Here is a 27,347-nt window from a genome sequence, read left to right on the forward strand (position 1 = left end):
AAAAAAGTACCCTGTTGTCAAATATAAGATTGGAGAACTATGTGAAGTAGACAAAAGGGGGTTGCTGTGATTAAATCAGGAGCTGGGGCCCACAGAGCCATCATGCCTGAGGCTCTCATGTCTCAATACTGTTTCATTATCTAGAGATGTGCTGTATTATTTAGCCAGGTCCTTTTAATTTTGATTTTATGTTGTTTTTTTCAAAAAAGGAACTAACTTTGTTTATATAACCATAAAAATAACACATGATTGTTATTCAGACAGTATAAGAAGTATAATATATAGAAATAAAAAGAAAAAATGAAAAACACCCGCAAACTTATTACCTAGAGATTAATATTTAGCAATCTATCTTTCCATGTTTTTCTAAGTATCTTTTTTTTTCATTTTTCAACAAGAATATCATTAAATTGTTTTTAAGTCATTTTTTCTTAATGCTTCACAGTCCTGTGAATGAAATACAATTTTAGTGGTTCCATAGTATTGTATTTTGTAGATTTAACCTGGCATCCATTAGTTAGACCTTCAGATTATTTCTCATTTTTAATGTTTTTATAAATGTCAAGTTACCTATATAAAGAGAAAGATAAAAAGGTGAGGCTTCCAGCAAAATGTCTTAGTAACGAATTAGGAGATAATGTGTTTGTTTTTGCACTTTTCTGTGAATTTAAATTAAATCTTTTTGTTCTTGAATGTAGAGTTCAATGTGAGCATATTGGCTCTGAATCCCTGATATGAAGATAAAACTTAATGGGGAAAAAAAACTCCTTTTTATTTATTTTTTTAATGTTTATTGATTTTTGAAAGAGAGAGACAGTGTGAGCTGGAGAGGGGCAGAGAGGGAGGGAGACACAGAATCTGAAACAGACTCCAGGCTCTGAGTTGTCAGCACAGACACCAGTGCGGGGCTCGAACTCACGAACTGTGAGATCATGACCTGAGCCAAAGTCAGACACTTAACCAACTAGGCTCCCCTACTTTTTAAAATTTTTTTTTTTTCCAACGTTTTTATTTATTTTTTTTGGGACAGAGAGAGAGCATGAACGGGGGAGGGGCAGAGAGAGAGGGAGACACAGAATCTGAAACAGGCTCCAGGCTCCGAGCCATCAGCCCAGAGCCTGACGCAGGGCTCGAACTCACAGACCGCGAGATCGTGACCTGGCTGAAGCCGGATGCTTAACCGACTGCGCCACCCAGGCGCCCCGGCTCCCCTACTTTTTAAATTGATGTATCATAACTTCTAATGTCTTAATCTAGGTAGATCATCATATGAATACAAAGATTAATTTTATGTGAAAAGGATAATTCATGAATTTTCTTATTCTTTTTAGCTATCTTTGTTGGATTTTATTCTGCTATTTTATCAGATATAGCTTTGTAAAAGATAGAATAATTCATAAACTGAAGTCTTTAGATTTCTTTATTTCCTTTATCCCAAAATGTGAGTGAATTAGACCCACTGGACCATAGCACTACGTTTCTACAGATTTTTAGAGGGAAGAAAATTATTTGCTAATTTTAGCACATACATTCAGCAGGTGTAATCCAACCTAAATGCATTTTTTTTAATGAAAAGGAAAAAAAAAAGGTGAGCATATCAACTTTTTAACTTTGTAAAAAGATTCAACCATGATTTGACTCTTAATTGGAAAGAATTCTAAAATCCAAAGCTAAGAAACGAATGCATGTCTTCTAACTTGTCTACTCCACTCTACCCTTTTTTTTCCACCTGAGGCAAAAGAAAATGACTTAAAAGTGACATTTTTGCCTTAGATTGTAGATACAATTCAGTATTAATTTCATGTCATGCCAAGTGAGATATACTTAGGAGATACACTTTATCTGTTAATACTTTTTTTAATAAAAAAAATTTTTTTAATGTTTATTTTTGAGAGAGAGAGAGAGAGAGAGAGCGCGCGCATGAATGGGGAGGGGCAGAGAGGGAGACAAAGAATCTGAAACAGGCTCCAGGCTCTAGGCTCTGAGCTGTCAGTACAGAGCCTGACGGGGGGCTCGAACTCACGGACAGTGTGATCATGACCTGAGCTGAAGTTGGATGTTCAACCGACTGAGCCACCCAGGCGCCCCTATCTGTTAATACTTCTAAAAGCAAAGATCATGAAACTGAAGAGACTTGATGCAGTTATTTTGCTCTCTGACTTTCTAAGTGTTAAGCTTCTTTTTCTTTTTAACTTTTTATTTTGATATAATTTAATACTTAAGGAAAAGTGCTATTGCAAGAAAAGTGCAAAAAATTCCATGTAATTTTCACCCAGGTTCCCCACATGTCAATATTTTACCACATTGATTTATTCTTTCCTCTCTATAAATACATTCATTTATTATTATGAACAGTTCAGAAAACAGGTTGTAACCGTGCTGTTCCTTAAATGCTTTAACATATGTTACCTGACCACAGAAACATTACCTAAGTGACCACAGTGCAGTGATGAAAATCAGGAAATTAAGTGATGTAGTACTGTTATCTACCCTACAACTCAGTTTTCCTTTATTCTTTAATAATTTCTTAAGTGTTCTATAATTGGCAAAGGGAGTCAAGGGGAAGGATCTAAATTAATTGTGTTAATATTTTGGTCTGGTATGATTTTTCTAGAAAAATTTTTGATGGTCTCCATTTTACTGTATTTCATACCTCAGTAAGAATGTGTAAGTAACAAAAATCAGAGTGTAGCATCTAGATTAAGTGTGAAGCATCTGAGGGGCGCCTGGGTGGCTCAGTCAGTTAAGCATCTGACTTTAGCTCAGGTCATGATCTCACGGTTAGTGGGTTCAAGCTCTGCATCAGGCTCTGTGCTGACAGCTCATAGCCTGAAGCCTGCTTTGGATTCTGTATCTCTCTCTCTCTCTCTGCCCTTCCCCTGTTTGTGTCTCTCTCTTAAAAATGAATAGACACTAAAAAATAAAAAGTAAAAAAAGTGTGAAGCATCTGAAACCTTTATTTACAATATGAGGGAGGAGTTAAAAATCTTTTAAGATTTCCTTTGATTTTTGTCTTTTTCAACGTGGAAAGTTTAAATTGTGGATTATGGTGTATTTTCTTTTGATAGATGCTTTTATTCTATGCCCTTTTGTTACTCCTGTGCTATTTAAGACCTTTTAAAATTGAAGCGTATTAAAATTAGATTATTTCGTATCTTTTCTTCAAGTGATTTATAGGCTTTTCCCATTTCAAAGATTCACATTCTGAGAATATATATGTTTACAGTTCTGGTTCTTAGTGAATGAACTTAGTTTTCCTAATGAGTGTCATTTGTTCCAACTTTCCGGTCTTTTCAGTGTATAGAATATGATTTTCATTCCCCTTCTTTCCTAGTGTTAATTGAATTTCTGTACATCTTTTGATTTGATTGTCAGTACATTGGAAAAGGGAAGTCTTTATTTTTTTCAGTATTTTTAAAATATAAATTATAAGTGAGTGTCCCTGGATTGTTTTCTCGTTTTCATTTTTTTTACATTTCCTATGAGTGTTTGTCATTTGTTCTTCCAGATCCAAGATGACAAACCATCACCAGAAAATGTAATCATTTTGTCAAGTCTGAATTTTGTCCAAATATCTGTATTTTGAACATTTTATCATTTAAGGAGAAATTATTCATTTGCAGCAATAACATTTTGTAAGCGTTTCAAAACAACTTGGCACACACTATGAAATATCTTTGATATTTAAGCTGCTTCTGTCTAGGAGTATAGTATAAATTTGAAGAGCTCATAAAACAGTTCAGTATTGTCTTTTGCATCAAATCAGAGACAAAAAGCAGTTGTTTCATAGCAAAAGGGTGTGGTTGGTTTTATATTTCCTGCTTTAATTTCACATCTTTAAAACCAACCATTCACTTCATCAACTCAGATTTTTTTATTTGATTTTTGTCGTCCCCCCCTGCCCCCCGCCCCGACCCTGAGAAAATATCTTAACTAATTCATTTTGACAAGGGTCAGAAAGTATCAGATTGATACTCTTTAGAGCAGTACTCTTTTTAAAACTACAGAATCCCTTTGTGGCTAAACTAGTTGATTTTCCTTATAATTGTGATGTTATTTTTTTAAGAAGATATTTTATCATGTGAAAACTTTATTCTAGTTAGAATAATAGAAAGTAAAACAGATCTAGTAAACATGATATAAATCCTCATTTAAAAATTTTAATATTTATTTATTAAAGAGAGCACGCGAGAGCCAGTGGGGGAGGGGTAGAGAAAGAGGGAGACACAGAATCTGAAGCAGGCTCCAGGCCCTGAGCTGTCAGCACAGAGCCCAGCCTGGGGCTTGAACTCACAAACCTTGAGATCATGACCTGAGTCGAAGTCAGATACTTAACTGACTGAGCCACCTAGGTGCCCCAGCTAAATCCTTATTTTAAAATAAACTTACCTTTTCCAGATTGCCTACTAACGGTTGCTTTCACTTCAGAATATAAGTTTTGATAAACACAGGGTGCTTTTGAGAAAAGGAAAATGTTAGATTCAGTTAAAAAAAAAAAGTACTGTTTTATTTAGAATAATACAATCTATAGAAAGGTAGATTTCACACGTCCTGAATATGTGATTGAGAATATGTATAGGTTTAAAAACACTAACACAGCAGTCTGATCAGTCCATAGTTTGGCTTACATGTGGCATAATTAGTATGTGTTTCATTGTCCTGTAATCTGTTTAGAGGATTGTGATTTGTATAGATTTGATGGCTATGGTTTAGGAGGTAGGTGGGTTGTTTTATAATTCATAGTAAAAAAATATGTTTTCCATGTTGTAAAGTTATTTTTCCTTCTGTGGAGTCCAATAGTAATTAAGAATCAGATTTTATTTAATAAATGCTCGGGGCGCCTGGGTGGCGCAGTCGGTTAGGCGTCCGACTTCAGCCAGGTCACGATCTCGCGGTCCGTGAGTTCGAGCCCCGCGTCGGGCTCTGGGCTGATGGCTCAGAGCCTGGAGCCTGTTTCCAATTCTGTGTCTCCCTCTCTCTCTGCCCCTCCCCTGTTCATGCTCTGTCTCTCTCTGTCCCAAAAAGAAATAAACGTTGAAAAAATAAAAATAAAAATAAAAATAAATAAATAAATGCTTAATGAGTGTTCAATTAGGCCCTTGAATGTTTTTATAATGTGTATAGTATTGTTATACTAATACCTTTACAGTGTTCTCAATACTGCTAATTAGACTCAGATTTTTTACTTGAAATTGTGTTTTGTTGCATTTATTATATTTAGGATCTCGGATAGATTTAGAAAGAGAATGAAGACACATTAAATTTGTATTTGAGGTGTATTCTACAAACTAGGGACTAAATAAGACTTATATCTGGTTATGAAATCTGCTTTGATCTTGTAGCAATTTTTGAGAAACTAGAATTAAAGCAGTGTTCTTACATCTTCTCCTGAATTTGGCACTATGCCACAAAAAGACTAATGTTTGTAGTAAAAAAAAAAAAAAAAAAGTTATTACGTAATTTGGGTTCTTCAGTTAAAATAATAACTTTCATGTTATATCCTATTTTCCTTTCCTTCCACATTTTTCAGTCTGTGTATTCAGGAAGATTATGACTTCACATCTGTAATAAAATCCTTTCTCCTCTTTATTGTTTTTGACATTACCTTTCATGAAATTATCTGTAAGGTAATATCTAATAAAGTCAAATGTTATGGTACATACAAGTATAATAAGAATGAGCAGGGAAAGGTCAGCAAAGGCTTCATAGAGGAGATGGAACTGGTTTGAAAGAATGGGTAGAATTGTGAAGGTTGAAGTGCATGTTAGAGGATAGAACTTTGTGTGTGTGTGTGTGTGTGTGTGTGTGTAGGAAGTGTTTACACTTTCCTGAAGAATAGCTGAGGACAAAATATGGAAGAAATAAACTTTAGTGAATATTGATACATAGGGAAACTGCTTTGACTTGAAAATCAGGGAGATTGTTGTCATGGAGCATTAAAAGATAAATAAGATTGGATAGGAAAAATAGGAACAGATCATGAAGCACATGCAAGATGAAGGACAAGATTTTAGTTAGCTTTGATCCAAAGAATGTTGAAGTGCCACTTGTGGTTTCTGAGTAAGGGGTGATAATTGTGATAATTTTAGAAAATTCATTTGGCTATGGTATGCAAATTTGATTAAAGATAAATGGAGCTGGGAGGTAGGAAAACTAATTAGGAAATCTATGGCAGTAATTGATAAGAGTGAAAGCTTTTATTAGAATAAAGCCAACAGAAAGAGGAGATTAATCTGAAGAATAATAAAGGAGAATTCTTTTTAAAAACAGCCACTCCCCCCCCCCATTTTAAAAGTTGAAGAAGAATTGTTAAAATGTAGCGTAGAAGTTTAGAACAGAAACCAGACCAATGGTGGCGACACTCATAAATGGGAAAGTTACAAAGGAGAGCTATTTTGTGAGTAAGGATAACTAACTTTTTTTTTTTAATTATTAAACCTTTTTTTTTTATTAAATCTGTTTGTTTGTTGTGTTTTTTACTTTACAGAGTATGTGGGGAGGGGCAGAGGGAAAATGAGAGAATCCCAAGCAGTCTCCATGCATGCCCTGGGCATGGAGCCCTGGGGCTTGATCCCACAACCCTGGGATCAGGACCCTAGCCGAAATCAAGAGTCAGACGCTCAACTGACTGAGCCACCCAGGTGCCCCTGGATAACATTTTTTTTTTTCATGTTGAATTTATTTGATGGTTAGACATCCAGTTGGCAGTTTTTCATTTATTAGAGAATTTGCACTCACTTCAGTGTCACAGAGAAAATCCTCATCTAAATCTCCATGGTAATTATTTTAGAAAATTGAGACTATTTGACATATTGCATACCTCCATCCAGGAGTAGAGATACTTTCTAAGAAGTTAGGGATTACTGTTAAGCCAATAAATGTGTAAGATTTCACCAATTTACATTAAGTGTTAATACGTCACTGCATAGCATTCTGTTAGGGAGGGATACACAGATGAATGATAATTCCTGTAGAGTTACTGATACTCTTTTTAAAAATTTTTTTTAAATGTTTATTCATTTTTGAGAGAGAGTGTGACAGAGATAAGAGAGAAAATGAGCAGGGCAGGGGCAGAGAGAGGGGGAGACACAGAATCTTAAGTAAGCTCCAGGCTCCGAGCTGTCAGCACAGAGCCCGACTTGGGGCTCGAACTTAGCAACTATGAGATCATGACCTGAGCCAAAGTCAGAGCTTTAACTGACTGAGCCACCCAGGTGCCCTTAGAGTTACTAATATTTTAAAACCCATAGTGAAATTTAATAATTATACAGCTGTCCAGTCCATTAATGTAAATACAGGGTCATGATGTGTGACCTTGGGTTTGCCTGTTTTAATTGTTTTACTTGATATTAACTTATAATATTTTCTTTTTTTCCAAATTATTTTTTTTTGACATTCTTGAAGCTATTTTCTTTCAAAATTATGAGAAACAATTCTGTCATTTCTGAAGTTCAGAATTAAAAAGATCCCACAGTACTGCAGATGCTTTTGAGTTTTATATATTTTGGCCTGAATTTTCCAGGCTACAGCTGAAATTCTCCCCTTAAATTTACAGCCTATGACAGTGTTGACTTTTCATACTGAGAATCTCAGCTCATGGGTAAATTAGGCTTTGCAAATTTGGGAAAATGAAGCAAATTTTTGAGAAAAATTGTGGTTAATTTGTTAAAGACACATTTGTGTAAATATGGTAGGAAAATATTCACATAAACACCAGGGAAAGTTAATTGTAGCACTCTTATAAAAATCATGTGTACTTATTTCTTGGTTAACTTTTTAAGATAGTTAAATTGGAAAACAGTCATGTTTTATTCTGTGATTTGTTAAACTTTAATCTTAAATACCAAAATTTCCTTTTGTTTTAAGAGTACCTTCTGTGTCTTTGAGCTTACAGAACTTTGGTTGAGTGACCGAATACTCAGTTTTATACTTAGATATAAAACATAGTGAATATCAGTTTCTCTACAGAAATTGTGAATGTATTAAGTATTTAAATCTTTTTAATATTTCTGGAGGGATGGCTTGGAAAATTAAAGACATTTAATTATTTGAGATTTTTATAACTAGAACTTCTTTCAAAAAGCCTGTTTTGTTAGTAAATTAGTTTTAAAGGCTGCTAGCAAGTCAGGCAGTAGCCAATAAATGAACCTATACTGCTGACATTAATTTATAGGGTCAGCAGGACAAAACTCTATCACAAGATAGCTGATCTGGGAGATAAGCTGCCCCTTATCCCTTCACGAATGATTAGTCAGTCTAGTTCAGCCTCTATTAGAATGACTGATCATGAAGTTGTAAGAGCAAAGGAAGGTACAAAATTTAGCTACCAGGTTTATTTAAATTACAAAAGACATTAATTCCAAAATCATATCTCCTTAATATTGTGAAATTTGCTGCTGTTTTAAAATGCTGAAGATCAGCTTATATAATCTTCAGAGAAGGTGTTGGGCAAGCTCTTTGTATAATTGTCTTAGGGATTTTGGAATTTTTGGCTTTTATGTCTGCAGATTTTATTTTTGTTTTTAATGTTAGATGGAGTTGTTTCTGCCGGTCAATTCAGAGTACTTTCCTGGAATCCAACTTTAGCTTACAGATCTAATAGCACGAACACAGTAGTTTAAAAAAGGAGTTTAAATAGTACATATTGGAAAAAAACTAGTCATTTTGTCATTTTGCTTGAATTTAGCTACTGATAATGTATGTAACTACTGCTTTTTTAGGAGACAACTAAATGCCAAACATTTACTGGGAACTTTATATATATAATTTCTAAAAATATATGGAACAAATGGCCAATTTAATTATTCTAGAAAACGGTAACAGCATTATTGTTTAACCTGGTACCAAAGATATACTTACCTAGTAATGAATTTTCTAAAATGTGCCTAAGCTAGAAATGTGTAGGAAATGAAAGTACTGCTTAAGGCATTTTTACCAAAATTGATTACAGCAGAAAATCTATAGATGTATTTGAATCACTTAGAAATCTAGGTCTAGATAGTTATAATTCTAAGTAATGAGACTGAATTCTTGCCAAAGGTTTATTGTGATATAGGATAATTCAGTATCTGATAATTTGGCCTATAGACTGCATTTCATTGTTGTTTCTGCTTTTGCTGTATAAGGGAGTTTGATGCCCCAGTTAAATGTTTTTGAATACCTCTTTTTTTTTTTTTAAGACTTCTCGAGTAGCACATTTTTCATACAGTTAAAGTTAAATAATTTTGCATTTTTCCTTATAGTCCTCTCTGCATGTAATATTTACCATTCATCATAAACTGTGAGAAAATTTGAGGTAGAATAAAGAAAATCTCTAAAATAATAAAACCAAAACAAAATACATTAAAGCATGAAAAATAGCAGTGTATTGATTTTTCCAGATCCAGATTTTTCCAGATCTCTATTTTCCTGTTTTACTTTAGGAGGTGTTTTCTTTTCTTTTTTTATGTTTGTTTATTTTTGAGAGAAAGAGCATGTGCTAGAGCAGGGTAGGGGCAGAGAGAGAGAGGGAGACAGAGGATCCAAAGTGGCTCTGCACTGACAGCAGAGAGCCCGATGCGGGGCTTGAACTCACGAAACCATGAGATAGGACCTGAGCCGGAACCAAGAGTCGGACACAACCTACTGAGCCCCCCAGGCACCCCTGTATATGTGTCCTTTTTAAAGGAAAAATTTAGGTCAGTGATCTGACTCTTTCTTAATGGTAGGAGGAGGAGGGGGCCAGTAAGCACAAACCTAATTACACATTTTAAAGGGTAAATTTTTAGAGTTTGTTATTTAAAAAAGTTGCAAATCACCTTGGACTTAGAGCTAAGACGTGAACATTAGAGTTCATAACCTCTTGTTTCAGTGGCAGTCTCCAACTTGATGCTTTCCTGTTGAATTCCATGTCATATTGCAAATATTTATAAAGACAGAATGTTTTCAGCCAGACCATTAAAAAAAACACAAAACGTAACCAGTCATTGGTAGATTTTCAGGCTTTTTGGTATTTTAAAGTGTATTTATTATTTTGAGAGAAAGAACGTGAGCGAGTGGGTGGGTAGGCACGCAAGCGGGTGTAGGGTCAGAGAGAGAGAGGAGAGAGAGAATCCCAAGCAGGCTCCTCACTGTCAGCACAGAGCCTGCTGCAGGCTCAATCCCACAAACCATGAGATCATGTCCTGGCCAAAATCGAGAGTTGGATGCTAACCAGCTAAGCCACCCAGGCGCCCCTTTATTTTTATTTTTATTTCTATTTTATTTTTATTTTTTAACGTTTTTATTTATTTTTGAGACAGAGCATGAGCGGGAGAAGGGCAGAGAGAGAGAGGGAGACACAGAATCAGAAGCAGGCTACAGGCTCTGAGCTGTCAGCACAGAGCCTGGTGTGGGGCTCGAACTTGTGAACTTGGAGATCATGACCTGAGTTGAAGTTGGACGCTTAACTGACTAAGCCACCAGGTGCCCCACCCCTTTATTTTTAAATGCTTATTTTATTTTAGAGAGCAAGCAGTTTGGGGAGGGGCAAAGAGAGAGGGGGACAGAATCTGAAGTGGGCTCTGCTCTGACAGCAGAGAGCCTGATGTGGAGCTAGACCTGACAAACTCTAAGATCATGACCTGAGCTGAAGTCAGATGCTTAACCGAATGACTTAATAGTGATCGTTTTAAATAAAGATTTAAAATATACAGTGACACCACTGAAGTAAATGGGATCAATTATTGGGCTGTGATCTTTAGGTTTGATAAAACTGAAGACAGGAAGAGTTTTTTTTGATATATGAGCTACTGGTTTCCTTGGTCCGTTGTGTCCATACAAAGGAGAATTAGTTCTAGAAGTATGAAAAGAACCTTGTTGTAAGATCCCGTTGTGTAGACCTTAAGATTTCAAAAAAAGGAAATGCAATAATAAATAATACTAGTATTCTTAAGTTGCTTGATGAAATCTCTTAGGTTATCTGAGTATTTACTGTGATTACTGTATGCCCCAGTGATGGGTCGTTATGGAAAGTAGAAATACAGCTTAAAATAATTCTTTCAGGGGCACCTGGGGAGCTCAGGTAGTTAAATGTCCGTCTTTAGCTCAGGTCATGATCTCGCAGTTCATGGGTTCAAGCCCTGCATCGGGCTCTGTGCTGACAGCTTGGAGCCTGGAACCTGCTTCAGATTTTGTGTCTCCCTCTCTCTTTGTCCCTCCCCACTCACGCTCTGTCTTTCTCAAAAATAAACATTAAAAAAAAATTTTTTTAGTACTTCTTTTAGATAGATACATATGTAATGCTGAATGAACAATATAGCTTGCTGTATGTAAGTAAATATATGTATATAGAGAGAGATGGAGAAGTGTAGTAATATGTTTAATTAGAAATGGTTAAAAGTAGTTAATACTGCCCAGGCACTTCCTTTTACATGCCCCTAAATTTGTCAAAAGCTAATCAGCAATGTCTCTGCAAAAAGACTATATGTAATAATGCAAAATAATTTGTTACTATGTTAAAAATGATTTACTGGGCTTTTATTCAAGATTTGTGTTAATGAGTGTGTAATTGTGAGTGGGAGGAATTGTGGCATTTTGTTCTAACTTGTCTTACAAACAAATTACGAGATTAAAAGAAAAATACGCCCTTAAACAGGCTAAACATGCTTTGAGAAAATATTGCCTAATGAAAACATAATTTATTTTATAGTTCATTGCAGCTTCTGATATTACCAATAATTGCATACTAGGTATTGGTAGGAAGGATCAGTACTATAATCAATAAGCATAATCATTGGAAGATTAAATACTATTAGCATACCTGTGTATATTTTCTGTCAGATTCACTCTAGATTGGTTGCTCACTCACAGCTTCATTTTAGTATTGTCATCATTTAGGACCCTATTTGAGTCAAACTGTATAGCTTACTTTGATATTTTAGCTTGATTTGAGAAATACTAAAATAAGACATTCTAAATAGAGATGAATTTTATTTTTGCAGTAGTGTATATTTAGGAGAAGTTGACTTGTATCTTACACTTATTTTCAGTAGTATTGGTGATGACCGACAAATTTCATTACACCTGTGATGCTTGTAGTGTATTAAGTTGATATCATCATTTTTCATATGAACTTTTCAGAATTAAGAATTAGCTTGAGTTTTTATATGATGTTTCTCTTTTGAATTTTATCATGAATTTTAAATGTGTTTTGATATGTTGAGTTGTTTTGTATTACAATGACATGTACTTTTCCTCTTGCATTTTCAGATTAAAATTTTGCTTTCAAAGCATGTATGAAATAATGAGAATTATTGCTTATACTGTAACTGTTGGAGCAAAATATTTATAAAATAGTATAGTTATTCTGATTATGGCGGTTTATTTTAATTGATCAAAGTAACAAATTTAAAGTTCTATAGTTAGTTAATATAGAGTAGTTGTTTTTAGAAGTATGGTAAATAAAAGGAAAGTTAAAATAAAAAATTATAGTCAAAGCTTGAAAACTGGAAGGCATTCTGAACATCACATGGATTAACCTTTTATGGAAAGGAAGCTGACATTGTTGGTTGTAGAACTGCCCTTTTCCTAGAACATTGCTGTTCCTGGAGTAATCTGGAGTAAGGCTTCATTTCGATAAACTTACAAACTCGATTGCAGACTAGAAACCATTTACATTTGAATGCTTGCATTAATTTTTATCAGGGACTAGAATACCTAGCACTTCTAAGCAAATATGATCCAAAGCAAAAGGACTTAACAAGCTGTAATGTTTAAAAAATAGTATAGTTATAATTGAACAAAAGTGAAAAGTGATTTAAATAGACAAAGCCTTTGTGCCCCCACGTCCCATCCTGGAATAATATATCTAGTGCATATTTGATTTGTGGAAGATTATGTTGCAGTTTATAAATATGCAAATAAACATTTGTTTATTACTACTCAGTAATAGGATTTTTTGAGTGGAAGAAATAGGAGGGAAGTGGGAAAATAAAAATTAATTATATTAATATTGTAACTGTTAAGTACTTACATTTCCCCCACAATATTGTCTTGTACTGTATGATTTTTCAGCATTTAAGAAGCGGTTTTGTTCTTTATAGCTGAACCAATAACGTTTCCATCTGGAGGAGGCAAGTCATTTATTATGGGTTCTGATGATGTTTTGTTAAGTGTACTGGGCCTTGGAGACCTTGCAGACTTGACGGTAACAAATGATGCAGACTATAGTTATGATGTAAGTGCAGTTTTATTTTTAATTTTTTAATGATTTAATAGAAGGCTCCTTATTTTTTTTGGAAACACTTATAAAACAGAATTAATGTCAAGGTGCATGGAAAAGATAAGTTTAAGTGTGTCAGTATGTTGATTTGAAGTGACGTAGTTTTTCTTTTGTAACTACTTGCCTTGTGGTGTTTAAATTTTTCTTAGGTATTGTGGTGGATTAGCTAGAAGTTTGGGGTGATTGATTACCTTATCATATTGGTTGATAAGTATCTATCTTGAGTAGTCAACTCTCAATTATCTACTCAAATTAAGCCATATTATGGTGTTAACAAGAGAAAAATAGGTAACCTGAATCACTTGCCTTCAGGATACTTCTTAAAAATTATGTTTTATTTTTAAACTTTTATTTTTTTTAAGGATAATGTTAAAGTTAGCTTGCCATTTCCTGAACACTTACTTAGTCCTTCATTTGAGGGATGGGGAAAGGATGGAGATTGGATGGGAAGGATAGTGTTTAGAGGTGAAACTAGTCTTGAACTAAATTTTTTATAGACAATAAACACTCAATTGAGAGTTAACTATACTTGTTTAGATTTTGTATGAATGAATTTGCAGTTTTTCAGCAAATTAAATTTTTCCCTTTTATAACAAACTCCTTTTTTCTACATGTTATACTTATGTTTTACCTATATTAGCATGCTTTTAGAGACATCAGCCTTGGTGGGCTGGATTATTATTCTCATTTATATTTTCAAAGTATATAAGCAACTAAATTCTATTAAACTTTTGACTACTTTAGAAGTGGTTTCACAGCCTATCTTTACAGATGGAGAAATGAAGGTAAAAAGATTAACCTCGTACCAATATCAACAATGATAATAAAGATAAGATGACAATATTCAAGTGTCTTTAGTTCAGACTTTTGGAAAGTATCTTAATCTGCTGCCTTTAAAAATTTCACATGCTAATTTTCCAAATGACAACTGTATTTAATACTGTTCTCTTGGATTTTTGGTAGTAATTTATATAATTTTTATTGTTTCCATGTAAAACATTGCAGCATGGTTATTTTTTTGTTCTCATCTCACATTTAATAGGACCTTTGGGTTTAGGTTTACCTGATGATTAGGTAAAACAGATTAAGAAACTCTTCATTTGATATAGGTATTTGAAAGCTAATTGAAGTTATTCTTCTTAGTATCATTTGTTAAATGATAAAGATTGGTTATCAAGTTTTTAAGGTACATTAAATTTCCACTGGACATTTTATCAAAGCAGTTTAATATGTATATTTTAAACACGCCAAAACACACGAAACTCCACATGCCTATGAATTTACTACTTTTACCACTTAATATTGGACTCTTTCTTTGTAGTTGCCTGCCAATAAAGATGCCTTTCGAAAGACATGGAATCCCAAGTATACACTACGTAGCCATTTCGATGGAGTACGGGCATTAGCTTTTCATCCTGTAGAACCTGTGCTGGTTACTGCCTCTGAGGACCATACTCTGAAACTTTGGAACTTGCAAAAAACAGTTCCTGCCAAAAAGCAAGTATTTTCATATTAGCCTGTCTTTTTTTTTTTCTTCCAAATTTGCTAATAATTATAAGCAATTCTTCTTCTTTGTCATCCTATTTATGCATTCATTTGATCTTACCTAATGATTCCTGAATGTCAGCCAGTGATTTGAAGTTATTTAATTACCTTCTCCTCCCCCACCCTTGTGTTCTCCTCTTTTAGGAGTGCCTCTTTAGATGTAGAGCCTATCTACACATTTAGGGCCCACATGTAAGTTTTATTGAATTTGTATTTAAATTAACAGCCATAGTTATTGTTCACTATTTTTTATCAATCTTCAAACCTTGTAATTTTCTCATAATGTTTGCTTTTTATTAGAAAATATATTAGTTGAGTAATATTTTGATTAATAATTGTATTAGTGAGAATATAATCAGTACTATTCAAGTTTACATGTTTATTTTAAACAGTTTTTAGATATCATGTAAATTTAGAGGTTGGGGGAGTATGGATTTGAGTTTCTTCTTAGGCTTCATAAGTAATTTTTTCCTTCTTTTCCTATAATAGTGGTCCTGTTCTATCACTAGCTATTAGTTCTAATGGAGAACAGTGTTTTAGCGGTGGTATAGATGCAACCATCCAGTGGTGGAATATGCCTAGCCCTAACGTGGATCCATATGATACATATGGTAAGTAAAAGACTTAAAACATTTTTTAAGTGAATGGAGCTGACAAAATATTATTATAAGGTTGTTTTAACATGTATCGGTCTCCTCTTTTAGCTTTCATTTAATTTGCTTTGTTAAAGAGAAAAATTAAGAAATATTGTGCCACGGAATATTTAAGCCTGGGAATTGGTACTTTATTGTGTCCGAAAATAAAAAACTATGTTATTTAAAACGTCAATTTTAGTACTAGCTAACAAAAAGGAAGAGAATAAAATTTAATAAAAAGAATAATATATTAAACTATTTTAATCTATTAAAAAATAGTTTATGTAGTTCAAAACTATTGGCAGAAGACAATAGAAACTAATAGGCACAGTCGTGTAAATCAGGACAATTTTTTAGAGGACAAAAAATTTCTTAATTAAAAAAAAAACCTTTTACTCATAAATGTCACTTTAGAATATGTCCCACAGAAATACCTGTATATGTATTCAAATATATTTATAAGGGCAGTGTTTGCAATTACAAAAAAAATAAAATTAAATGAATATTTATTAGTTTGAGAATAGCTAAATAAACAATGGTCTACTTAATGTTTGGTTCATTCAAAAAGAATTCAAGAGCTCCTTGGTCTTTTTATTTAACATACACTTGGTGCCTTACCTTGCCAAGTAGAGTGTTAAGTACTACATCAAGAAATAATAATTAGTCCAATGGAAAAGACAGACATTAAATAAATAAATAAGGGGGTGGAGTCTGTGGTTAAAAATTATGGTAAGTGGTATGAAGATACAGTACTATGAAAGAGTGACAGAATCTTGAGTTGTAGTCCAAAATAGTGACATTTAGGCCAAGGAGAATAGCTTAGGGGTGGGAGAAGTGGAGAAAAGAATACTGATGTAAAGTTCTAATGTAGTGCTCTAGTAGAGTAGGTGAGAGATGATGTTTCCAAGATCATAGTGGCGATAAACCAGTTGGTAGCAAAGCAGTTGGTGAAAAATGAATTTATGATATATTGGGGAGGTAAGGTAGAATAAGCAGAATCTACTGAAAAATTGGATTGAGTAGAGAAATTGATGGATAAGTGATTCTTGATTTTGTTACTTTTAAAAACAGCTTTATTGACATTCACATATGATAAAATTCACCCTTGTTAAGTATATAGTTCAGTGGTTTTTACTATATTCACAGGGTTATGCGGCCATTACCACTATCTAATTCAGAACATTTTTACCACCACTCTGTATTTTTTGACATGAGCAATTGAGTATATAATGGTTACATATTGAAATGGGGGCGGAACAGTTGTAAGAAGATTAAAGATGGTGAGTTCAGGGGCGCCTGGGTGGCGCAGTCGGTTAAGCGTCCGACTTCAGCCAGGTCACGATCTTGCGGTCCGGGAGTTCGAGCCCCGCATCAGGCTCTGGGCTGATGGCTCAGAGCCTGCAGCCTGTTTCCGATTCTGTGTCTCCCTCTCTCTCTGCCCCTCCCCCGTTCATGCTCTGACTCTCTCTGTCCCAAAAATAAATAAAGGTTGAAAAAAAAAAAATTAAAAAAAAAAAAAAAAAAAGATGGTGAGTTCGGTTTTTAGGCATGTTAAGAAATGGCATATCAAGTAATTAATATCAAGATATGAGAATGGATTGTATAATACAGGGAGAGCACGTTGTGTAGGGCATGAAGAGAAGACAAAGTCCTGAGCAACTCTGACATTGGGAGAGTGACTAGAGCAAGAGAACCAACAAAGGAAACTGAGGAAGGAAGAGGTGCAGGACAATGGGATCTTGGAAGCATACCAAAAGAAAAAGCCATTTTGAGAAGAAGGAAGCATTCTGCACTTTGAAATGTTGCTGAGAAGTATAATAAGGATAGAAAGGTTCCTTTTTATAAGTGTCAAATAGGTCACCCAGGTTTTAGCTGGCTGGAGGTTGGATACTGGGATTAAGACCAGAAGGTAAAGGGACCTCTGGGCAACTTTTCTGGGCACACTCTGAATGAAAAGCAGTGTGATGAGAATAACAAAGAAATCTTCAAAGACAGAAAAATTTTTTAAACTTGCTAGAAGAGAATTCATCATTGGTGATTTTAGCAAGGATTGTTTTGGTGTAGTGATGGTATCAGAAACCAGATTAGACTGATTGAGAGAGTGAATGAGAGATAAAAAGCATAATTATTTAATATGCCTTTCTGTTGGTCTCTTGGAATGGTGATGTAAGGTTAAGGTTTTTCTTTAAGCCAGGAGATTCTGGAGCATATTTGTTTGCTGTGGTAATGATCCCAAGGAGAAGGAGAATTACTGTATAGTAGGGAAACTGTCATCATGAAAGCAACTTAGTGAGTTGAATGGAATCCAGAATATACGTGATAGAATTAGCCTTTGATAAGAAGGAGAACAATTCCTGGGGTGCCTGGGTGGCTCAATCCAACTTCAGTTTAGGTCATAATCTCACAATTCCTGAGTGTGCTGACAGCAGAGAGCCCACTATGGATCCTCTGTCACCCTCTCTCTCTTCCCCCTCCCTTCTCTCTTTCTCTTTCAAAAATAAACAAACATTTTTTTAAAAAAAGGAAAATTCCTTACTTCCTATATGGAAGCAAGGAGAAGATGGCTTTAGACACTAGTAGATTGGGTGGTGGAAAGATGGGGGAGAGGTTCTTCAGTGTTCTATTTTCTCAGTGAAGTAGATAATCATTCATGAGGAAGGGGGGTTGGGAACTATGAGAATTCTGGAGATAATAAGAAATACCTGTGGAGGGGTTCCTGAGTGGCTCAGTCAGTTAAGCGTCTGACTTTTGGGTTTGGCTCAGGTCATGATCTCATGGTTCATGGGTTTGAGCCCCTCATCCAGCTCTGTGCTGACAGTGCGCAGCCTGCTTAGGATGTCTGCAGATAGGAAATGTCTCCCCTGTTTGCGCTCTCGCTCTCTCTCAAAATAAACATTAAAAAATTTTTTTTTAAAATAGCCGTGGAAAGTGGAAGTTTACTAGAGATACAGGATTGTAGGACAGATTGTGTACAGTGTTATTTTCAGCTACCATGTCCATCAAATGATGATAAAATGTAGTATGTCCATACCGTGGATATTACTCAGCATTAAAAAGCAAGTACTGACATGCTACAGCATGAATGAACCTTGGGAACATTATGCTAAGTGTAAGAAGCCAGTCACAATTGGCTGTTTGTATGAAATGTCCATAATAAACAAACTTCTAGAAACAAAGTAGATTAGTGGTTACATAGGGCTGTGGAAAAGCAGGGAGAATTGGGATGGGGAAGGCGTGGCTAATGAGTGATGAAAGTGTCCTAAAATTGAGGTGCTGATGATTGAATAACTCTGTGAAGATACTAAAAACCACTGAACTGTACACTTTAAATTGGTGAATTATATGGTATGGGAATTATATCTCATTAAAGCTGTTTGTTAAAAAGTGTATGTTCTTCATAAGCTAGAGTATATTATGCTAAGCGAAATAAGTCAGAAAGATAAATACCATATGATTTCACCATGTGGAATTTAAGAAACAAAACAGATGAACATAGGGGAAGGGGGTCGGGGGAAAGAAAGGAAAGCAAATCTGAAAATAGACTCTTAACTGTAGAGAACAAATAGGGTTGATGGAGGGCAGGTAGGCATTAAGGAGGGCCCTTGTTCTCCTGAAACTAATATTACACTGTATATTAACTAAGTAGAATTTAAATAAAAACTTAAAATTAAATAAAATTAAACTCAAGACAAAATAAAAGCATAAAAAATTGCAAAAATACAGGAGAGTATTGTGGGGGAGATAAAAATAACCCATAATTCCACAATTTAGTGATGACCATTGTGTACACTTTGGTTATCTTCTTAGGGCCATTATATGTAGTCTTTTATACATAATTATATGGTAAGTTATCTTTATCCAAAACATTTCTTTCCAACTGTTTTAAGCTAATTTTTGTTTGTTTGTTGTTTCTTCCCAGAGCCAAATGTTCTAGCTGGCACTTTAGTTGCACATACAGATGCTGTCTGGGGTCTTGCTTATAGTGGCATAAAAAATCAATTACTGTCTTGTTCAGCAGATGGCACTATTAGGTTATGGAATCCACAAGAAAAATTGCCATGTATTTGCACTTACAATGGAGACAAGGGTGAGTATATTTTGCCCTATAAAAAAGTTACCTTTTTAATAATTTGGAAGATACAAACAACAAAGCAATTGATTTACTATTTCTTTGCTACTCCAAGAGATGTATTGAAAGAATTTTATAATGCTTGTGATACTCTTTTTACTCGTAGTCATTTCTTATAAACAAGAAAGGTGCTTTACAAGTACATCCTATAGCTTGGTGCCTTTTGACCTTTTCAGGACATATCCTATTTAAAAAATAAAACTGTTTGTAGTTTGTAATAGTGCAGTAGACAAATGAGGCCGCTTATAGGAACAACTTGAAACCCTCCACCAATTCCAGGTGGCTGCCCACAAAGACTAAAGGGATCCCAGTCTTAAGCATAGCTGATACCATGTTATGAGCACATTGGTTGAGAAGTCTAATAATCATTGAAATAGTAACCTTAAGAGGGAAGTACAAATTGAGTTAGTTACTTGTACAGTTTCAAATATTCTCCTGTCAATAAAGCTTTAGGCAATTTGCTTTGCGATAACTTTTATTTATGTACATATGTTTATGTTTTAGCATTACTCATATTTGAGTCACTTTAAAGTTATTTTTAAAAATCAGACCTTTAAAACTATGTTGTATTTTAGATGAATTATATATGCTTAATTTTGTTAAGTCTCTTCAATACATTAGTGATTCTACTAATTTTTCAATTACCCAAGCTTTTGAGGTAAAAATTGATTTAGATATTTGTTTCTTACTTCATCTGGGTAATTAATTGCTTGACTCTGGATTTCACCTAATTGTGCATTAATCTGGCCCATTGACTTCAATAAAGAGAGAAATTGCTGCTCTGGACATGGCAGGATAGTAATGCATTGGCAGATTCCAGACTCTAAGCTTTATGTTCACAGATCCAAAAATTCAATCTGTATGAGCTACATGATGAGGCTTATAGGTCTCAAACGGGTGTATTCTCCCACAACAGTGATGTAAGAATGCTAATTTATCATTTTACGGTAAAAAATAATGTTGGCAAGTCGACCAGCAGACTTACCTTGGATTTTTTTTTTCTTTCTTAGCAGAAAATGCATAAGAGAATTAACTTCTGCACATATCTCTTCTTAACTTTTGAGCCCTCTGTTTTTCTTATGATGTTAAACAGAATATTATAACAACTTAAAATAATTAAGGGAAAATTTACCTGTTGTATCTCACTATCCTAATATAATCACTCTCGTTTTCATTATTAACATTATTTCAAAAATACTTGAGAAAAGCAGGGATTTCTAAATTGTTTTTACTTTGTGTCTCTTTGGGGATCCTTTTCAGAGCATGGAATCCCTACATCAGTTGACTTTATAGGCTGTGATCCAGCTCATATGGTGACCTCTTTCAACACTGGTAGTACAGTAATTTATGATTTAGAAACATCACAGTCATTGGTGATGCTTTCCTCACAGATAGATTCTGGTAAGTTTCCATAAGTTTCTTTGAAACCTTACAAGATTATTAAATAATAGCAATAATCTTAATTTTCACATTTTGACTGTTTGAATTTATGATGAAAAAATAGTTTTAATGCGTTGTAGTTGTACTCATTTACATTGTTTTCTGCTGTTCTCTCAAATTATGCTTAAAAGCTTAGAGAGTATAGGGGACAGAGTAGAGCAACACAAATGCAAAAGGGGAGTTTATTTGTTTTAGTTTAGTTTAGTTTAGTTTATTTAAGTTTATTTAAGTTTATTTATTTATTTTGAGAGAGAGAGCACAAGTGGAGGAACAGAGACAGGGGGATACAGAGAGAATCCCAAGCAGGCTCCTCACCATCATCATAGAGCCCGATGTGGGGCTCGAGCTCATGAACTGTGAGATCGTGACCCGAGTCAAAATCAAGAGTTAGATGCTTAACCGACTGAGCCACCCAGGCGCCCCGAGGGAAATAATTTTTAAAAAAAAATTTTTTTAATTTTTTTTTTTAACGTTTATTTATTTTTGAGACAGAGAGAGACAGAGCATGAACGGGGGAGGGGCAGAGAGAGAGGGAGACACAGAATTGGAAGCAGGCTCCAGGCTCTGAGCCATCAGCCCAGAGCCTGACGCAGGGCTCGAACTCACGGACCATGAGATCGTGACCTGAGCTTAACCGACTGAGCCACCCAGGCGCCCCTAAAATTTTTAATGGAAATACATATAAAAGTAGAGAATATAAGCCTGAGGAATTCATTATCCAGCTCCAGTAATTACATCTGAATGTTTAGAAAGTGGTATGTGTTTTTCAGTTTATTTAAATAGGGATCCAGATAAGGCCTATGCATTGTAATTGGTTGATAAGTCTCAGGTTTCTTCCTATCTGTAGGTTCTCTGTCCATCTCTTTTATTTCCTTTGGGTTTTTTAATTGAAGAAATTGGATAGTTTGTCCTATTGAGTCTCCACAGTGTGAATTTTACTGTTTGCATCCTTGTGGTATCATTTAAGGTGCTTTCTCTCTTCATTTCATTTCTGTAAATAGTTTATAGATCTAGAAGCTTATTCAAACTCAGGTTTAATGTTTTTATTTGTCTTCATTTTAAAGTTTTTAAAGGTTCTTGGCAAGACTGTTTCATAGTAATTTGTGAACTTTTATTGGAAGTAAATATTGTCTGGTTGTTTATATTTTTCTTACGTTTTCAATCTTGATTATTGCATAGATCCATAATTCTCTTGAAAAATGATTTTCTAATACTTTCATTTCTTTTCCACTTATTAGCTAGAATCTGTCTATAAAAGGGAACACCCCTTATCAGTAATTTGGTTACCCTGGAGTTAGTGATTATAAGTGAAGGGGAAGGTCAGTTGTTGATCCCCCCACCTTTATCAGTTTTCAGAATAATGAAGTGGTTTCCTAGCATCACCTAAAGGTGACCATTGAGGGGTGCCTGGGTGGCTCAGTTGGTTTAGCATCCAACTCTTGATTTCGGTCCAGGTCATGATCTTGTGGTTCATAAATTCGAGCCCACATATGGCTCTGTGCTGACAGTGCAGAATCTGCTTGGGATTCTCTCTGCCTCTCCTCTGCTTGTGCTCTCTCTCTCCCTCAAAATAAATAAACTTTAAAAAAAAAAAAGGTGTCCATTGAATCTCTTGGGGTGGTGTTTGTTTTTATTACCATCGTAATCTCTGATCTCAGATATAAATTATCTGATGTGTTTTAATCTACTGCAAGTTATCTTTATCACTCCTCAGATTATTTCATCTTTGGCCAGTGGGAGCTTATTCACTTTGGCTCTTGAGTCATTTTGACCTGACTCTGCTAGTCATTGATAGCTTTCTCATGTAGCAAGATGTTTAGGTCCATCTTGTTCATTTTGTGCCTCAGACTGAAATTACCCATTTCTCTAAGGAGTCATAGTTTCTTTTATTGGAAAATGGCATTTAGAGACCACAATATAGGTGCAAGGCTATTGGATTGGTTCTCATGGCTTTTGTAGCTCTTGAGTTGCTCATTGTTTTAGGCTTTTTCAGTGAACAGAGCTACAAATGCACTTTTAATAAAGAAAAACACTGATAAACTTCATACTGATGCTTCCTATTCAAATACTTCCTGTTCAAATTTAGATTTATCTCATTGTGGGGCATCTGGGTGGCTCAGTTGGTTGAGCAGCCGACTTCGGCTCAGGTCATGATCTCAGAGTTCCTGAGTTCGAGCCCCACTTCAGGCTCCCTACTGTCAGCCCAGAGCCCACTTCAGATCCTCTGTCCTCCTCTCTCTGCCCCTACCCCACTCACACACACTCTTAAAAATGAATTAATATTTCATTAAAAAAAAGATTATTAGATTTATGTCATTGCTTTTTACCTCATTTTATTTATTTATTTACTTATTTATTTATTTTTAAAGTTTGTTTTGAGAGAGAATACAAGTGAGAGAGGGGCAGAGGGAGAGGGAGGGAGAGAATCCCAAGCACTAATAGCACAGAGCCCAACGCTGCTCTCAGTCTCATGAACCATGACATCATGATCTGAGCTGAAATCAAGACTTGGACACCTAACCAACTAAGCCACCCAGGTGCCCCTTACCTCATTTTATTCATGCTAAACTCTTGGTTCTCAGCAAAATCATTGTAATCTCTTGTTTGATTTATTCCACAGTACAAATACAGTCATCTCAGAATAATAAAACCAGTACTACCACCAATAGTAGTTTTGTATTCATGGTATATTCCACTAGGGACAGACAGGCTAATTACTGTGCTTTAAAGTTACTTGAAATGGTTCTTTTTTTGTGTGTTCATACCCCAATTGGATATACAGTTACATTCTTTTTTTTTTTTTTTAATTTTTTAAATGTTTATTTATTTATGAGGGAGAGAGAGAGTGTGAGCAGGGGAGGGGGAAAGAGAGGGAGGTACAGAATCTGAAGCAGGCTCCAGGCTCCAAGCTGTCAGCACAGAGCCCAATACAGGGCTTGAACCCACGAACCGTGAGATCATGATCTAAGCCAAAGTTGGACACTTAACTGACTGAGCCACCCAGGTGCCCCTACAGTTACATTCTTTTAAGTTAACTTGTGTTTTTAGTGAGTGCTTTAAAAAATAATCACTTTATTATTTAAACCATTTAAATGGTTTCATGGTCAAATCTCCACATTATGCTCAGAGAAGTCTTTTCATCTCTATTCCCTTTCTCCCTCTTAGGTAATGTATCTTAAGTTCAGTTAAGAGTGCTTATATATATGTGGAATGACTGATTTAGTTTAAATCTAATAATGTTGATATTTTCCCATTAGTTTTTATTTTAACATTTACTTATTATGAGAGAGAATCCCAAGTAGGCTCCATGCTGTCAGCACAGAGCTCAACATGGGGCTTGATCTCACAAACCATAAGATCATGACCTGAGTCAAAATCACAAGTCCAATGTTTAACCTAACTGAACCACCCACACGCCCCTCTGAATTTTGATCCTTCTCTGTCTAATTTAGTAAAAACTTTAAGAGTTTGGTTACAAAGAAAGGTATCCCTAAGAACATTGATTCCTGTTCTTGTGATGTTTTTTGTTTTTTGTTTTGTTTTGTTTTTTTGTTTTTGGTGAATGTGGGTAGGATGGGCGTTGTTCCTTGCAAACATCTAATTATTACTTACACATTTTTTCATTAAATGTTTATAATTCATTTATGGGCTGTTTATTTAAAGTAATAATTACTGTGAGTCTTTTAAGATTCTAAATCATTTAGGGGTGCTTGAGTAGCTCTGTCGGTTGAGCATCCAACTCTTGATTTCAGCTCAGGTCATGATCTCATGGTTCATGGGATCAAGCCCTGCATCAGGCTCCCTGCTGACAGCGTGGTGCTTGCTTGGGATTTCCTGTGTTTGTCCCCCACTTGCTCTCTCTCTTTCAAACAAATAAAAGATTCTAAATCATCTGTACTGACAATCTGCATTAAAGTACTTCTAACTTTTCCTAAACTCAGAGTTAGTACTATCCATATTATAGGACATGATAGCTTAAACATGTATTTTTAAAGAAACTTTATCTCTCTATGGCTCTGGTTTTCTCAGATTTTTATTTTATACAAATGCTTTAATTTCTAAATGATTCTTATTTTTTGGTAAGAATAAAAAAACCATCATCCAGTTTTTAATTAAAGGTTTGAATTTTACTGCATTATCTTCCTTTATTTTTCAGGTTTACAATCCAATAATCACATTAACAGAGTAGTAAGTCATCCCACACTTCCTGTTACAATAACTGCTCATGAAGATAGACACATCAAATTTTTTGATAATAAAACGGGTAAGTAGATTCTCTTTTTTTCTTTTTAGTCTTATTAATAATACTGTAAATTTGACATGATCAAAAATGCTATTTTGGTGGGGGTGCCTGGGTGGCTCAGTCCATCAAGTGTCTGATTCTTGATCTCAGCTCAGGTCTTGATCTCAGAGTGGTGAGATCAAGCCCCACATTGGGCTCTGCACTGAGCACAAAAGCTAGTGTTTTTTTTTGTTTTGTTTTTTTGTTTTTGTTGTTTTTTTTTTAAAGGCTGTTCTTTTATGTAAGACATATGGACTTTTTGCCTTCAAGATTGCTAAGTTAAACCATTTTAACTAAGATTTTTGTTTTACTTACATGTCAAGTTCTGTTCTTAAGCATATATAATACCTTGCCTATCTATTAACGATTTTTTCATGTCATGTTAAATATAAACTCATCCATTTGAATTTTTTTCTTCATATTCTGTTGGGCATTAGTATAGCAGAAGAGGTCTCTTTCTGGTGTTGGACATTTCAAATATGCTATTAGAATTATTTCTCAGCTGAAATGATAAAATAGTGGAAATGGTTTATTGCCATTTTCCCTCCATTTCTTGTAAGGAAACTTACCAATTATATAGAAGTCAAAATAAATTTTAATTTGGCCATAGACCTGTTTCATCTGTCATTAGAATACCACATAAGTTACTGTTTGTGCTCAGCTAGAGAAGCTTCTTTGAGAAGTTAAAATGGGTATTGAAGGATTTCCAAGTAAAAAAACTTAAATGTTAATTGCAGCCCTACTGCAGGGCAATAGATTAAGCAAGACAGCAAATCAGAACTAGACATTCTCTTTGAAGTTTATAGAGAACATAGTTATAATTATTAATCTTTAGAGTCTAACAACAAATCCCTGTGTTAAAATAACACTCTAATGGACAGGTTCCTTTTAACTCAGTGGAACAAGTTGAGAAGAGAATGGATATTCACAATCTATATTGCACAGGAAAGAAGATTCATATTCATATGGAAGTTCTCAGTTTAACACCTTCTCAAATCATTTCTTTGAACATTTTTATGAAGCCTCAAGATCTACCTCTGCTGCAAGCACAGAGATAATTTCCTTTACTGTATTTATAAGAAGATTAAAAAAATTTTTTTAATGTTTATTTTTGAGAAAGGGAGACAGAACATGAGTAGAGGAGGGGCAGAGAGAGAGAGATACACAGGATTTGAAGCAGGCTCCAGGCTCTGAGCTATCAGCACAGAGCCAGACATGGGGCTCAGTCCCACAAACTGTGAGATTATGACCTGAGCCGAAGTCAGTCACCTAACAGACTGAGCCACCCAGGTGCTCCTATAAAGAGATTTTTTTTTTTTAATTACCTATTGAGGATTTATATTTGTAAGGGGAGGTTCAGGAATTTTAGTAGTGTATTAACAGCAAAATGTGATTCTCTAGAGCTATTTTATTGGCAGAAATCAAGAACGTAGTAATAAAATTTTATTTAATAACGAGGAGCCTATAGTTTTTCAGATCATTTACAAATTCTACCAATTTATTCTTTCTGTTAACTAGTCTGGTTACCTTATCTGTAATGTAAAGACAAAGCGATAGGCTCTAAACAATGAAAAAATTATTTTTAAATCCTGTCTCACTTAGGGACACCTGGGTGGCTCAGTCGGTTAAGCGTCCGACTTTCAGCTCATGTCATGATCTCATGGTCCATGAGTTCCAGCCCTGTGTCGGGCTCCGTGCTGACAGCTCAGAGCCTGGAGCCTGCTTCAGATTCTGTGCCCCCCGCCATGCCCCCTCTCTCTGCCCCTCCCCCATTCACACTCTGTCTTGCTCTCTCTCAAAAATAAATGTGAAAAAAAATTTTAAATCCTGTCTCACTTCACACACAGGTAAACACTATACATAACAACATTGAGTTAAACTAAATTGTGTTCAGATATACTGTTTCCAAAGAAACTTTTCCCTGAAAAATGTTAATTCATTTAAATGTGACAAACTAAGGGCACCTGGGTGGTTCAGTCGATTAAGCATCTGACTTCAGCTCAGGTCATGATCTTGCGGTTTGTGGCTTCAAGCCCCACATTGGGCTCTCTGCTGTCAGCATGGAGCCTGCTTCAG

General features: G+C 35.0%; 1 protein-coding gene across 4 annotated transcripts in view; it reads left to right on the forward strand.

The window, feature by feature from the left end:
* STRN3 (striatin 3) overlaps positions 1-27,347 on the forward strand; it is a 107,119-nt gene that overhangs the window by 73,759 nt on the left and 6,013 nt on the right. For 3 of the 4 annotated variants that reach the window (XM_086709990.1, XM_086709991.1, XM_086709992.1), the window contains 7 exons: positions 13,062-13,195; positions 14,562-14,737; positions 14,930-14,977; positions 15,275-15,396; positions 19,340-19,507; positions 20,810-20,950; positions 25,146-25,253. In XM_086709990.1, the coding sequence (XP_086566116.1) occupies positions 13,062-13,195; positions 14,562-14,737; positions 14,930-14,977; positions 15,275-15,396; positions 19,340-19,507; positions 20,810-20,950; positions 25,146-25,253 (897 nt within the window). Of the gene's footprint in view, positions 1-8,173; positions 8,311-13,061; positions 13,196-14,561; positions 14,738-14,929; positions 14,978-15,274; positions 15,397-19,339; positions 19,508-20,809; positions 20,951-25,145; positions 25,254-27,347 lie in introns of all 4 variants that reach the window. The other variant, XM_086709993.1, reaches the window with a different exon arrangement.

Source organism: Puma concolor, chromosome B3, assembly GCF_028749965.1.
Source record: "Puma concolor isolate L17-30 chromosome B3, mPumCon1.1.hap2, whole genome shotgun sequence".
NCBI lineage: Eukaryota > Metazoa > Chordata > Mammalia > Carnivora > Felidae > Puma > Puma concolor.